Genomic DNA, 16598 nt, shown 5'->3' with positions numbered 1-16598 from the left:
ATGTATTAAAAAAAAGGAAAAAAAAATACTTTTGGCTGATATATACATTTACGTGTTTCATTGTTACTGAAACTGAATTAACCCATTTATCATTTTACGTCTTCTACTGTCATGGTTTTAGCAGTTTTTCACCGACATTTTTTACAGCGTGGCTGACTCTCCATACTTCTTTCTACTCCACTGGTTGGTCGTTACGGTCAGTGGTGGAAAGTAACTAAGTACATTTCCTCAAGTACTGTATTTAAGTACAATTCCAAGGTACCTGTACTTTACTTGAATATTTTCGTAACTAGTCCTACAACTTGAAGAGTGGCAGGACAAATTATATATCAAATCGTGCGGTTTGATCGGGATCGGTGTGCTATTACTTTTCTCTACAGAATATGAATTTTTCTGCCCAAAATTTTGCATTGAAATGAATGGGACGGCCAACAAAAAATGAGCGAAAAAGAACAATAATTGGAGATTTTTAAACGTCTACTTCTCCGGCATAATTTCACCTAGAGACTCCATTTAAACTTTAAACAGTAGACACAAGTCTTGTGTATTGGTGTATTAATCCACGTTTTGATAGGTCATATAGTTTTTTATCAATCCCTGTTCAATGACCATGATCATTTTTGGAGAAATTCTGAGATTATAATGGGTGTGTATTGCACGGAATGTTCGTGTCACAGTGTGTGACATCATCGCTCAGAGTGTAGAGGGAGAGAAAAAACTGTCAAAAAATAAATTTGAAAACTGCGCTCCAGGCTGCAAATTTCACTCTACAGAAATAATTTATACATAGAAACGTAGGAAAATTAGTCTTCTCCCTCACAATCCTCTGGTAAAGCTGTCAGAGTTATAGTTTGGGCGTAGGACGCACAGATGATCCACCAACACCACCAACAGCCTCATTGGCTCCCATATTAAAAACGCAGGGAGATTTCTGAGAAAGGGAGATGTAACTGTTATTTTAGATCGCTCTAACAAAGCTATTTTTTCATTTTTCTTAAAAAAAAAACATATGTAGACATTCAGGAAGAACTCAGGACCCTCAAAGTGAAGTCGGATCAATGATAGGTATTATGGTTTTGCCAAAAATGCTTTCTGTTCGAGGCCAGAAATTCCAGTCTGTCAACCTCTGGCTGCTGTCACTGTCAGGTGTCAGTTAATTCTGTTGATTGCTTTGATCTGATTGCCTTTGATCTTTGATGTGATTACAGTTACAGATACACACACACACACACGAGCGTAAGCACACACACTCCTCACACATGCATACACATGCTTCAAACACACACAAACACACACACACACACATTTTGAGGTTAAAGGGCATAGTTTGAAATCTCTGAAGAATCTCATCACACCGGCAGTAGCCCCCGTGGCCCTTTCAGAATTTCACCAGAGGAAATTTTCTAGTTCTCTTTTCTGTTTTCAAAATTAAATTTTTTCCTCATCCAAAACAACCAAACAAAACCAAAAAGTGTACTGTGACTTATTTGGGTCTCTTATGGCGAGGAATAAGAATATCTACACATAAATGTATGTAACAGCTAATGCTTAAAGCATGAAAGCATGAAAAAACAACTTTTCTAAAAAAATCTATCTGGAGTGCCTTCCAGGCCACAGACAGGCGCTAACGTGGAGCATTTCAGACAGAGGGTGAATAAAAGTTTGATCGACTGATGATTGATCCAAATAAACATTTTTCACATCAACACGGAGGAACGGTTTGTTCTTCCAAATCCCTCAGTGGTATCCAAGAATGGAGTCCACAATTCTCCTGCGGAGAATTAACTTATCATATCATCTTCTCCCGTCATAATATTTACTTTCAGTCAATGAGAGATTCAATGTTTGTTGTGAAGGTTACAGTCAACTTTGAACTATACGGCAGCAAAATAACAGAGGGAAATGAGGGCGTGTGGTCGTGTTTGTGCAGGTGCTGGACAGCCTTTATACTGCACAATGAAAATAAGCCCTTTATCTGTGCGAGGTCAAACTTGAGAAAAAGCAGAGCGCTCCGATAACAGCAACATATCACGGTGGATAAAGGAAGCATTCCAGTACCGGAAAACTTCAAGACTCAGAGCAAACCACATGTTCAACAACACCCGCGAGGATTAAACCCTTTGGCTGCTGCTTCTTTGTCCCGAACTCACAGATAGAGTAACTGGAATGGTGATGTATAATTCAGAGAATTAACAACCAAAACGTTTCTTCCTCTCCCAAAGAGCTTTAGAAACCTTTATTACCCTTCTTCTCTGTGCTTTGCTGTTTTATGTCAGACAGACAAGGCTTAATTCACTTTGACAGGAGTCAAGAGAGGCTTCGGGAGAGTTGTTTTTCTCTCACAAGCATAACCGTCTTTTACGAAACTCAAACCCTGTGCACCACAAAAAGTTTCAAAACCTCTCTCTATCAGATGGAATAACCCCGGATTGTTTATTCCTATTTTTTTTGTTTTCTCAGGGTGAATGCAAAGATCCTATCCTGACTTTGGTTCAACATCTGGGATCATCTGGAGGAAAGTGGTACCACTTTATATTAAGGTACACATAATCAACATGACATACATAACTACATAACTACCACCTTATAAAGCCCATATTATAAAGCAGTGGTTCTCAAATGGGGGTACGTGACATACATTTAAAAAGTAGCATCCATGCAAAAATACTTTAAAATAATTGTTTAATAACTCCCCCTACCTCTTCATGGATGAGTGATTTAATGTCTTTTCTGTCTTTAGAAAAAATTAAATATTCCTTGAGAGGCTCAGCAGCCAATTTTTATAAAAGATGGCAGCCTGTCATCACATATGTGACTGAGTTGATCTGATGCATCCAATTTTCATTTATTTTATTAAGGTATTTTTTTAAATATATATATATATTTTTATGATTGATATATTTTATGAGCATACTTGGCATCCTGTGTTTATTTATGTATTGGTATTATTAGCATAATTGTTAATGTTTCTGTTTCTCTGCTTTTTTGCCTCCCTATATATTATTATATATTATTATAATACTATGTTTTTTGTTTTGTTTTGTATTTATTTTTCTTTTGTGGTTCTTTGTTCTAATGTACCCTTTAAAAAACAAAAATGTGGAAAACAGCTGTGGAATAAGTTATGTCTTGTACTGATGCTTATGAATGCTAATTTCCAATAAAAAATATATAAAGAAAAAAAAATTGTTTAATAAATATATTTAGAGCTTTACGGACATGTATATGTATCCGTGTGTGTGTATAGATATATGTATGTATATATTTATTTACTTATTTTTTCATTTCTTTATTTTGTGGTTATAAAGCCCCCCCCCTCCCTTTTTTTTAATTTCTCTCGCTTTCTTTCCCCAGTTATTTATTTATTAATTTTATTTTTTTCATCATAATTATTGCTATCATTATTGTTATTATTTTTCTTGTATGTGCCTTCTTGTTCTATGTTGTTCACCATTTGTAAATTAACAAGATGTGCAATAAAAATATGTTTAAAAAAATAAATAAATTGTTTAATCAATATTTTTAAAAATATAAGTATAAGTTTATAAAATTTATTTTATATTCAGTAGATTATTCAATTTAATTATCCTAAAAACCGAGAGTCCACATATAGCAGCTAGCGGCTAGCGTGGTAGCTAGCGTGGATGCTAGCCCGAAAAAACAACAAAAATAAACAATATTTTTGCTGCTTAAGCTTATGTATTCAGTCATTATTCAATGGTATACTAAAAATCCATGTGAAAAAAATGACTTCTCACTGTTCTCAGGTCAAATATTTATATGCGATTAAAATGCGATTAATTTCGATTAATTAATTACAAAGCCTCTAATTAATTAGAGTGACTACATTTTAGTGATGAGTAAGATTTGCAATGCATTTAGTCATGGATTATTTTGTTTGTGTTTATCAGTTCCAAAGTTTAATAAATCAGACACTGATGGCACAGCGCTCTGTTTTTGAGTTGTTGTTTTTTCCAACCAAAAATGCTTTGCCCTAGTTACTTGGCTGAATAAATATTTAACTGAAAAAAGGTTGAGAACCACCGTTATAAAGCATATTGAGATCGTAACTCATAATAATAATACTCATAATAAATCAGACACTGATGGCACTGTGCTCTGTTTTTGAGTTGTTGCTTTGTTTTTATATTGTATTTCACTGAAAAAAGGTTGAGAACCACCGTTATGAAGCATATTGAGATCGTTACTCATATACAACAACTTCCTTCCTGACTACTAATAAGCAATAATTCTGAAGTTACTGAGGGAAAACTCGTAACTGGCTCCAATGATTTGCAGAGCTGCAGGTTTTTTTCTTACCCCATCTTGTGTTGGCTTTGATGATGACTTTCACCTACCCTTGGCAGGACAGTAATAGTTACCACACTGTGAAATGACAGCAGAGGTCTATGTGAACGGACTGAATCTGGCCAGATGTTGCTCACACAGGTAGAGCACAGGGAGAGAGGAAACCCCCCAGGGAAGATAATCCTGTGGTTGGAAAACTTTGTCTACAATCTGATTAAAAAAAATCCATCATGATGAAAGACACTGTTAACCCTTTGATGCTCAAACATGGTCCAAAATGACCCACATTCATTCCCTTCATGTTATTTAATGCTGCTGTGTGTTTCTGTGCTCTATCTTTTGATATCAACTTATTTTATGATTGAATATTCCAAGTATTCTTTAAATATCTTGTTTTTGATAACAACAGATCATAATTTCCATTTTGCCTCTCATACTTTATAAAGAAAAACAGTTTTTGTGTTATTACATCTCAACTCAACTCAACTTTATTTGTAAAGCACTTCAAAACAACCACAGCCTCAATTAAGTGCTGCACATAAACAAACAGAACAAGAGACAATACAATAAATAAAACAGGAAATAAACACTAAAATAAATAGATTCATTGCTTTTTAAAAGACAATTTAAAAAACAACAAATTCAAAAAACAACAAATTACATAGCTAACTACTTGGCTAAGTAGCTCGCTAAACTAACTACTTAGCCGAGAAGTTAGCTAAGTAGTTAGCTTAGCAAGCTACTTAGCTAAAAAAAATGGATATGGGTCATTTTTGACCCATGTTGTGCATATTCCAAGTATTCTTAAAATATCTTCTTTTCGATCACAACAGATCATTATTTCCATTTTGCCTCTCATACTTTATGAAGAAAAACAGTTTTTGTGTTTTTACCTAACTACTTGGCTAAGTAGCTTGCTATGCTAACTACTTAGTAGCTTGCTATGCTAACTACTTAGCCAAGAAGTTAGCTAAGTAGTTAGCTTAGCAAGCTACTTAGCTAAATAGAGTTAGCTAAGTAGTTAGCTTAGCAAGCTACTTAGCTAAATACTTATCCAAGAACTTAGCTAAGTATTTAGCCTAGCAAGCTACTTACCTAAATACTTAGTCAAGAAGTTAGTTTAATTGTTAGCTTAACAAGCTACTTAGCTAAAAAATGGACATGGGTCATTTTTGACCCATGTTGTGCATTAGAAGAGTAGTGACACAAAAACGGATTTTATTAAAAAATGAATAAAGGAAAACATAAAATTAGGATGTATGATGATCAAAAACAAACTAATTGAGGAAAACCTGGAATTTTAAATGATGAAAACGATTTATTGCAAAGATATAGAACATAAAAACTCTGTCGGGTCACTTTAGACCAGGGGTGGGCAATTAATTTTCCCAATGGGCCACATGACCAACACCACGAAGGTTGCAGGGGCCGGACCAAAATTCTGAACTAAATTCTGCTCAATATTAATGTAATCGCTTTATAAAATACAGTAAATTATCTGGTTTTGAGCTGCTACTGATAGTAAAACATGTTATGATGAGACTGTTAATGTGGAGTAAATCAAATATGGCAGTAAATAGTAGAAAATACTCCAATCACTATATCACTATTCCATTTATTTTAAACACAACTGTAAATGACCTTTAGTAAGCTTCCTATTGGTGTTTTTGTATTATATAGCTTGTTTTTCATGTTTGTAAATTTTCAAAGTGTTTAACAATGTTGTGATGCTTTTATTTTGAAAAGGTGCCGTCCAGTGTGAAACGGGTGCTTTCATTTTGAAAGGTAGGGACAGGAAATAACCGGTAGAACGGTTAAATGAAAAAACGAACGGTAAATAATAACGAGTACGTAGTAATTCATATAAAGTTGATATAAAGTATCTAAAAGGCTTCTATAGTGGCTGGCTGACAGGAACAAGGTTTGTTAAAGTTTATTTTCTTCCGTCATATATATTCGCGGCTATATGTGTTGTCTTAATGCTAATGTTTGCTATCTTTTTCAAAATAAAAGCACTGCGGTTATATTGATTTCTAATTTCTGGGTAACCCCAATGCCAACCTGGTCTCACAGAAATCCGTGAAATAGCCACGGATTTCGCTTAACTCAAAATCCGTGGAATAGCCACGGATTCACTCAAATTTCCGTGAAACTGACACGGATTTCGCTACAATGCAAGTTAATGACAGTCATATCCCGTGGCTATTCCATGGATATTTGTTCCTATTGGTTTGTTCCAAGTCACGTGACTTTCAAGGTCCTGGCGATCAGAACAAAAAACATGGCGGACAGTTCTCTCATTTTTAGTGAAAAAAATCAATATTTTGACTTAGTTTCTGCATAAAAATGGATTTTGATCACATTTCTAGCGAGAAATATATGTTTTATTTTCTAAATATTCACTCAGTGAATGTACATAATCACTTTGTATGTTGGAATAGCCACGGGATATGACTGGCATTAACTTGTCAAAGGATGATGAAAGGGATCAACTTGATCAAAGGGTTAAACCTTCCTGTTGTTTCACCATCAAACCCTCATCTGCTAGCTGTTGCGGCTACAAACATGATCTCTTACTAGCCCGCTGTGGTATGAATTTGATCTTCTCCACAGCGCTCGTATCAATCATGGTTATAAATATGGCCTTTATCAGTTGAGACATCTGCTTTGCTTCAAGCAGAGGTGTTCAAAGGTCCACCTGGTTCCCAGTAACTCCGAACAGGCAGAGCATTTGAGCCGAGCTGGGTCCAAATTATATTTAGTGCACTTGGGCTTTGTCTTCACATCTGCCTGTCAACATATCTAAACACCTAAGTGGATCCAAGCGTGCTTTGCATCATTCCTCGAGCCTCTTCAGCCAGCACGGGTGCTCTCTCCCTCTGATCGGGTCAAATGTGGTTTGACAGGTCTGACAGTTCTTTGAAGCGATTTTTATCTTTTTTTTCCTCCCCTCCCGCCCCTATTTGTTTGTTTAAAACCTGGACTTATTCACGTCAGAGTTTTCAGATCCAAGCCCATGTAACACGAAATGACAATAAAGACTCCTCGAATCCTTCAAGGCTGTCATCGGAAAGGAGAAAACAGCATCAGGTATTTCAGCAAATGCCTGAAATCATTTACCTGACGCAGCCCGCACAAACACACACACACACACACACACACACATTCTTGTACTTCTATCTTTGTGAGGACCCTCATTGGAACAGTGAATTCCCTAGCAAGGTTAGAATAGTTTTGAATCTTTGGTAACACTTTACAATAACCATCATTTATAAATGGTTAACAGATAGTTTATTAATGTTTAATCATCATTTATAAACCGTATATAGACCATTTAGAATGGTAAATACAGAATTTATTAATGTTTAACTAACTAAATCATTTATGAATGGCAAAATGATTAGGTATATTAATGCAAGCTTATAGCTACTTTACCATTAACAAACAATTAAATTATAATTCATTGTTTATTTATAGTTTTAGTTGCACTTATTATAACATTTTAACACCATATTAAGTATGTTAATGATTTTGAAATTATTCATATACTTTTAAGAAATTGGTTGAAAACATTTAAAGATTAAATATGTTATATACACTTTGTAAATGGTTAATAATTTAGATGGTTTATAAGATGGTTTATAAACCATCTATAAACATCATTTAGATGGTTATTGTAAAGTGTTACCATATCTTTTATTAGTTTTAGTTTTAATTTCGTTGTCAATTTTTGTTTTCAAATTCAGTTTGTTTTAATTAGTTTTAGAGTGAGTTTGCTAGTTTTAGTTTAGTTTTTAGTTTTTGGAAAATGCTTTAGTTTTAGTTTAGTTTTTATTAGTTGTAGTTTTTTGTAATGGGGTATTTGTTGGGTGGGAGATTAAAAGAGGTCACAGTAAATTTTGCCTTTATTTCCTTTGTCTGATCCATCTTCATTATGTATGAAAAAAGTTGACAAAGACGAAAACGAAAGACATTTTCACTATAATTTTAGTTAGTTTTGTAACCACAAATATAACAATATAACCAATGTAACGTTTAACCCTTAAAACAAAGTCTGAAATCTCAAAAAAGCCTTTAAAGAAGTGAGGAAATGTCCAAAATGTCCTCACTCTGTTGGTTAAAAACTTGTTCCGGTCCTCACTATGTAGGAAGTACAAGAACACACGCTCTCACACACACACACACACACACACACACACACACATTCATGTACTTCTGTCTTTGTGAGGACCCTCATTGTAACAGTGAATTCCCTTGCAAGGTTATAATAGTTTTGGATTTTTCATTAGTTTTAGTTTTAATTTCGTTGTCAATTTTGGTTTCCAAATTCAGTTAGTTTTAATTAGTTTTTAGAGTGAGTTTGCTAGTTTTAGTTTATTTTTAATTTTTTGAAAATGCTTTAGTTTTAGTTTAGTTTTTATTAGTTTTAGTGTTTTGTAATGGGGTATTTGTTGGGTGGGAGATTAAAAGAGGTCACAGTAAATTTTGCCTTTATTTCCTTTGTCTGATCCATCTTCATTATGTATGAAAAAAAGTTGACAAAGACGAAAACGAAGGACATTTTCACTATAATTTTAGTTAGTTTTGAAAACCACACAATACAGTTTCAGTTAATTATCATTATCATGTAACCTTTGACCCTTAAAACAAAGTCTGAAATCTCAAAAAAGCCTTTAAAGAAATGAGGACCGGCCGAAATGTCCTCACTTTGTGAAAATGTCCTCACTCTGTTGGTTAAAAAGCGTGTCCAGGTCCTCACTATGTAGGAAGTACAAGAACAAACACACACACACACACACACACACACACACACCCTCTGTCCTTCTCCAGCGCTCTCTTTTTCCATCATTACATGGTCAAAATGATGTGTTTTATGTGTCTTCTGTTTGAATTGATGAGTAATAATCTGCTCACTACTCTGGTTTCAGGTTTTTCCACCAGATGTTGAACTGGTCTGCAGAACTTATTCACATTTGAGTTTTCAGATCAGTTACAAAACATCTCGAGCTTCCAGTTAATTGTGGATGAAGCTATTTTTTTTTTTTAGTTAAAAGTCAGATTCAAGACCGTTATACCAAGAAGAAGTCAACATCAGTTATTTCAGCAAATGGCCAAATCATTTACCTGACACACGCATGCACGCAAAGACACAAAATGACCAAAAAATGACATAAAATTAAACAAAAAAGGACTCAAATTGACCACAAAATGACAAAAAAAATGACCACAAAAAGACACAAATTTACCAAAAAAGACACAAAATGACCAAAAAAAGGAAACAATTTTCAGCAAATGGCCAAAATCATTTACCTGACACACACACACACACACACACACACACACACACACACACATTCTTGTACTTCTATCTTTGTGAGGACCCTCAGTGAATTCCTATGCAAGGTTATATTAGTTTTTAATTTTTCATTAGTTTTTTAATTTTGTTGTGAGTTTTTGTTTTCAAATTCAGTTAGTTTTAATGAGTTTTTAGAGTGAGTTTGCTAGTTTTAGTTTAGTATTTATTTTTTTGAAATGCTTTAGTTTTAGTTTAGTTTATTATTATATATTTATTAGTTGTAGTGTTTTGTAATGGGGTATTTGTTGGGTGGGAGATTAAAAGAGGTCACAGTAAATTTTGCCTTTATTTCCTTTGTCTGATCCATCTTCATTATGTATGAAAAAAGTTGACAAAGACAAAAACGAAGGACATTTTCACTATAATTTTAGTTAGTTTTGTAACCACACAATACAGTTTCAGTTAATTATCATTATCATGTAACCTTTAACCCTTAAAACAAAGTCTGAAATCTAAAAAAAAAAAAGGCTTTAAAGAAGTGAGGACTGGCCAAAATGTCCTCACTTTGCAAAAATGTCGTCACTCTGTTGGTTAAAAACGTGTTCTGGTCCTCACTATGTAGGAAGTACAAGAACACACACACACACAGACCCTCTGTCCTTCTCCAGCGCTCTCTTTTTCCATCATTACATGGTCAAAAGTATGCAGACACGCAGATATTTGACCCATAGTGCTGTTTGAATTGATGAGTAATAACCTGCTGGTACACCAGCCTCCACTACTCTGGTTTCAGGTTTTTCACCAGACGTTGAACCGGTCTGCAGGGATTTGATCCAACAGTGATGATGGGGGTCAGGTCTGGTCCACAGTCATCACTAAGGTGTTCCGGTCAGGCCAGACTAGTTATTTTTCATCAAATCTGTTTCTTTGGATTGTTTTAGAACAGACTGACAGTTCTTCAAAGCGATTTTGATCATTTTTTCCATCTCTTGTTTGTTTAAAGCCTGAACTTATTCACATTTGAGTTTTCAGATCAGTTCCCAAACATCTCTAGCTTCCAGTTAAGTGTGGAGGAAGCTATTTTTTTTAGTTAAAAGTCAGATTCAAGGCTGTTATACCAAAAAGACAACATCAGTTCTTTCAGCAAAATGCCCAAAATCCCAAAAAAGTTACCTGACACACACACACACACACATACACACACAACTACTACTTTCGAGTTATTTTGTGTCAGTGAGCCGTTAAACACTCATGAGTGTGTAACAGTCAGCTTCAAGCCAGAGACTACTTTGGGATTTGTCAGAAAAGACACAAAAATACCCAAAAAAGAGTCAAATTGACCACAAAATGACACAAAATGATAAAAAAAAGACACAAAATGACAAAAAAAGACACAAAATTACCCAAAAATTGCATAAAATTAAGCAAAAAAGGACTCAAATTGACCACAAAATGACACAAATTTACCAAAAAAGACACAAATTGACCACAAAATGATCTAAAAAAGACACAAAATGACCAAAAAAGACACAGAATGACCAAAAAAAGTCACAAAATGACCAAAAAAGACACACAATGACTAAAAAACCCCACAAAATGACCAAAGACATTTAATGACCAAAAAGACTAAAACACATGAACACTTTAACACAGTGGAGACAGAGCTGACTTCCAAAATGATTTGTTGACCCCCAGAAATCATCTCGTGACCCCAAGGTTGAGAATAGCTGCTCTAAGCAATCATGTTATTAGTTATTGCTGAATATAAACCATAAAAAAACCTCTGTTAGGACCATGTTGCTCCTTTTAACATAATTGCATCCACTCAGCACGGGGCTGAGAGAGATATACATGTGAACCTGCAGCTGAAGCCTATAAACAGCCGAGCCAGCAGGCCATGTGTGAACCAGGCCAACCCTCACCTGTCATAGAAGTCTTCTCTGTAGTAGTCGTAGTCGAACTCGTAGCCGCTGGAGGAAAAAGCAGAATGGTTTGTAGTTAATCCACTAAATAAATGCACAGAGACGGCTGATGACGTCAGCATGAAACCACATTTAAAGAAGACAACACATGGGAACAAAAGCTCGTTGGGGTTTAAATGCAGTTTACAGATGCATATGCATATCAAAAAGCAAGAAAAAAGGGAAATTTTAAACTTTGCGGTAAGACGAAGACACTGCAGCATACTTTATCTCGTCTCAGGAGACAGGAAGAAGAGACAGAAATATGAAAATATGACAGAGACAGAGAGAGTTGGCAGCAGAACGGGAATTATAGACAATGATTTATCGTTTGTTTACTGACAGATTTCACGGTTGTGAGCACGCACTAGGTAAGAGCACGTATGTCATGAACGCAAAAAAAATATAACAAAATTCTGTTAGTGCATCCCAAAGCACAACAAGACTTCTGAGTCTTTGAGCGGATTAATGATATGTGTTCTGGGTTCAGAAGGGATTTTACTCTCTTGTGGCCATGACATGTGTGTTTTTCACAAAATGACCAGAAAAGACACAAAATGACCAAAAAAAGACACAAATTGACCAGAAAAGACACAAAATGACCAAAAAAAAGACACAAAATGACCAAAAAAAAGACACAAAATGACCAAAAAAAGACACAAAATGACCATAAAAAGACACAAAATTACCCAAAAAAGACACAAAATTACCAAAAAGACACAAAATGACTAAAAAAGACACAAAATTACCAAAAAAAGACACAAAATTACCAAAAAAGACACAAATTGACCACAAAATGATCAAAAAAGGAAACAAAATGACCAAAAAAGACACAAATTGACCACAAAATGATAAAAAAAAGACACAAAATGACCCAAAAAGAAACAAAATTACCAAAAAGACACAAAATGACTAAAAAAGACACAAAATTACCAAAAAAAGACACAAAATGACCAAAAAAGACACAAATTGACCACAAAATGATCAAAAAAGGAAACAAAATTACCAAAAAAAGACACAAATTGACCACAAAATGATAAAAAAGACACAAAATGACCAAAAAAGACACGAATTGACCACAAAATGATAAAAAAAAGACAGAAAATGACCAAAAAAGACACAAAATGACCAAAAAAAGACACAAAATGACCCAAAAAAGAAACAAAATGACCAAAAAGACACAAAATGACTAAAAAAAGACACAAAATTACCAAAAAAAGACACAAAATTACCAAAAAAGACACAAATTGACCACAAAATGATCAAAAAAAGGAAACAAAATGACCAAAACAGACACAAATTGACCACAAAATGATAAAAAAGACACAAAATGACCAAAAAAGACACAAATTGACCACAAAATGATAAAAAAAAGACAGAAAATTACCAAAAAAGACACAAAATGACAAAAAAAAGACACAAAATGACCCAAAAAAGAAACAAAATGACCAAAAAGACACAAAATGACTAAAAAAAGACACGAAATTACCAAAAAAAGACACAAAATGACCAAAAAAGACACAAAATCATACACCATACTTTATCTCGTCTCAGGAGACAGGAAGAAGAGACAGAAATATGAAAATATGACAGAGACACAGAGAGTTGGCAGCAGAACGGGAATTATAGACAATGATTTATCGTTTGTTTACTGACAGATTTCACGGTTGTGAGCACGCACTAGGTAAAAGCACGTATGTCATGAACGCAAAAAAAATATAACAAAATTCTGTTAGTGCATCCCAAAGCACAACAAGACTTCTGAGTCTTTGAGCGGATTAATGATATGTGTTCTGGGTTCAGAAGGGATTTTACTCTCTTGTGGCCATGACATGTGTGTTTTTCACAAAATGATCAGAAAAGACACAAAATGACCAAAAAAAGACACAAATTGACCAGAAAAGACACAAAATGACAAAAAAAAAGACACAAAATGACCAAAAAAGAAGACACAAAATGACCAAAAAAATACACAAATTGACCAGAAAAGACACAAAATGACCAAAAAAGACACAAAATGACTAAAAAGACAAAATGAGCAAAAAAAGGAAACAAAATGACCAAAAAAGACACAAATTGACTTCAAAATGATAAAAACAAGACACAAAATGAGCAAAAAAAGAAACAAAATGACCAAAAAAGACACAAAATGACCAAAAAAAGATACAAAATGACCAAAAAAAGACACAAAATGACCAAAAAAAGACACAAAATGACCAAAAAAGGAAACAAAATGTCCAAAAAAGACACAAATTGACCACAAAATTATCAAAAAAAAGACACAAAATGACTAAAAAAAGACACAAAATGACCAAAAAAAGACACAAAATGACCCAAAAAAGAAACAAGAGACAGAGAGAAGAAGAGACAGAAATATGAAAATATGACAGAGACACAGAGAGTTGGCAGCAGAACGGGAATTATAGACAATGATTTATCGTTTGTTTACTGACAGATTTCAGGGTTGTGAGCACGCACTAGGTAAGAGCACGTATGTCATGAACGCAAAAAAAAATATAACAAAATTCTGTTATATCATTAATCCGCTCAAAGACTCAGAAGTCTTGTTGTGCACTGGGTTCAGAAGGGATTTTACTCTCTTGTGGCTGTGACATGTGTGTTTTTTAAACCAAGCTTATAGTTACTTTACCATTAACAAACAATTAAATTATGATTAATAGTTAATTAATTGTTTTAGTTGCACTCATTTTAACATTTTTAACACCATATTTAGTATGTTAATGATTTTGAAATGATTCATATACCTTTAAGAAATTGGTTTAAAACATTTAAAGATTAAATATGTATAGCACTTTGTAAATGGTTAATAATTGACCTATAAACCATCTATAAACATCATTTAGTTGATTATTGTTAAGTGTTACCCAAAATGTTATGTTTAATTGCTGGCTGCAAGAAGATGTCCTACTCTACTACAAATTCTGACTTTTTTTTTTCTTTTTTCGTCTTCCCAGTCTGGGAGTGACTGCAACGGTGCTGTTGCTGCGGTTACCACGGATATATAATATAGTTGTGACATCACAACCTTCGTGTATTGAAGATTTTGATACTTTCCCAGTATTCATATAACACGTAGACTTGGATCACACCTTTTACAACATGGAGCCTTTAAATAAACAACTGCTGGTTAAAGATTCCATATGATGATGTGATATAAAGTAGAGATTATGTTGTATGTTATGTCTTTCTGCCCCTCAGATCAATAGAGCTTTAAAAAATGCATGGACCTGCTTAAATATTCTTTTTGAGTTGTTGTTTTAGGTTATTATAGTAAAATGTGTTGCATAGTCACTGTTTTAATATGTTGTCTGCCACCTTTTAGATTTAAGAAATAGTATATTATTAATATTAATAATTACAGTAGTACACAACAGCGAGTCACTTCTTTTTATCATATATTATTATATTTAAAACTTAGTAGTACTGATATTGTTTTCAATGTTTCAAATAACTTTCATAGTCAGCTTTTTTTTTTTTAAATAGTTTGTTGGAACAGTTTTGTAACAATCACAGGATGATTGAAACAATAAGTTTCAAGGGAAAGAAAAAGTCTGAAAGTGATTACGACAAACAAACAAAAGTGTCTCAAGAAAAGTCATAAATACGACAATAAAAAGTTAAATAGTAGAGTAAAAGTCTGTAATAATAGAAGCTTCTTTAGGGTGCTGTGGTCCATAAACACCTCCAGGTCTGGGCCTGCTCCTCCTCAGGGTGTTCTTATCCAGCGTAGGAGGTTTTAAAGCCTCGGCCCTTTTCAATTAAAGCGCTTTAGATCTCCTACAGGAGCACCTCGGCTTGTTTTTGTGGTCAACACAATTGTGGGTTAGTGTAATATTCTCTTGTTGGTCTTTCAGAGAACTCAGGCTCCGTTTACATGATGACGGTCTGAACAGAAGACCTGAAGTGGCGTCAAGTCTTCACTTTTTATTCCGCGTTTAGACGTTTTCAGGAGGAAATCTGCTGCATACGGTGATCTAAAGCAGTAGTTCTCAACCTTTTTGAGTCGCGACCCCCAATTTAACATGCATGTTGTCCACGACCCCCACTCACTGAACACAATCTCACACGCACAGTTCAGATCACCCAAAAAAGAAACAAAATGACCACAAAAAGACACAAAATGACCACAAAAGACACAAATTGACCACAAAATGCTCAAAAAGACACAAAATGACTAAAAAAGCCACAAAATGACCAAAAAAGGAAACAAAATGACCAAAAAAGACACAAAATGACCCAAAAAAGAAACAAAATGACAAAAAAAAGACACAAAATTACCAAAAAAGACACAAATTGACCACAAAATGATCAAAAAAAGAAACAAAATGACCAAAAAGACACAAAATGACCAAAAGACACAAAATGACCAAAAAAAGGAAACAAAATGACCAAAAAATACACAAAATGACCCAAAAAAGAAACAAAATGACCAAAAAGACACAAAATGACCAAAAGACACAAAATGACCAAAAAAAGGAAACAAAATGACCAAAAAATACACAAAATGACCCAAAAAAGAAACAAAATGACCAAAAAAAGACACAAAATGACCCAAAAAAAGACACAAAATGACCAAAAAAGACACAAATTGACCACAAAATGCTCAAAAAGACACAAAATGACTAAAAAAGCCACAAAATGACCAAAAAAGGAAACAAAATGACCAAAAAAGACACAAAATGACCCAAAAAAGAAACAAAATGACAAAAAAAAGACACAAAATTACCAAAAAAGACACAAATTGACCACAAAATGATCAAAAAAAGAAACAAAATGACCAAAAAGACACAAAATGACCAAAAGACACAAAATGACCAAAAAAAGGAAACAAAATGACCAAAAAATACACAAAATGACCCAAAAAAGAAACAAAATGACCGAAAAAAGACACAAAATGACCCAAAAAAGAAACAAAATTACCAAAAAAGACACAAATTGACCACAAAGTGATAAAAAAAGACACAAAATGACTAAAAAAGACACAAAATGACCAAAAAAGGAAACAAAATGAC

At 34.0% G+C, this 16598-nt stretch overlaps 1 protein-coding gene across 2 annotated transcripts in view; it reads right to left on the bottom strand.

Annotated features, from left to right (window-relative positions):
• raly (RALY heterogeneous nuclear ribonucleoprotein) overlaps positions 1-16598 on the bottom strand; it is a 216564-nt gene that overhangs the window by 32347 nt on the left and 167619 nt on the right. For both annotated transcript variants that reach the window (XM_059329979.1, XM_059329980.1), the window contains exon 5: positions 11527-11574. In XM_059329979.1, coding sequence (XP_059185962.1) covers positions 11527-11574 — 48 coding nt within the window. The remainder of the gene's footprint in view (positions 1-11526; positions 11575-16598) is intronic.

The sequence above is a fragment of the Centropristis striata genome, chromosome 3, assembly GCF_030273125.1.
Source record: "Centropristis striata isolate RG_2023a ecotype Rhode Island chromosome 3, C.striata_1.0, whole genome shotgun sequence".
In the NCBI taxonomy this organism is placed as follows: domain Eukaryota; kingdom Metazoa; phylum Chordata; class Actinopteri; order Perciformes; family Serranidae; genus Centropristis; species Centropristis striata.
This window is presented reverse-complemented; position numbering and strand designations above follow the sequence as displayed.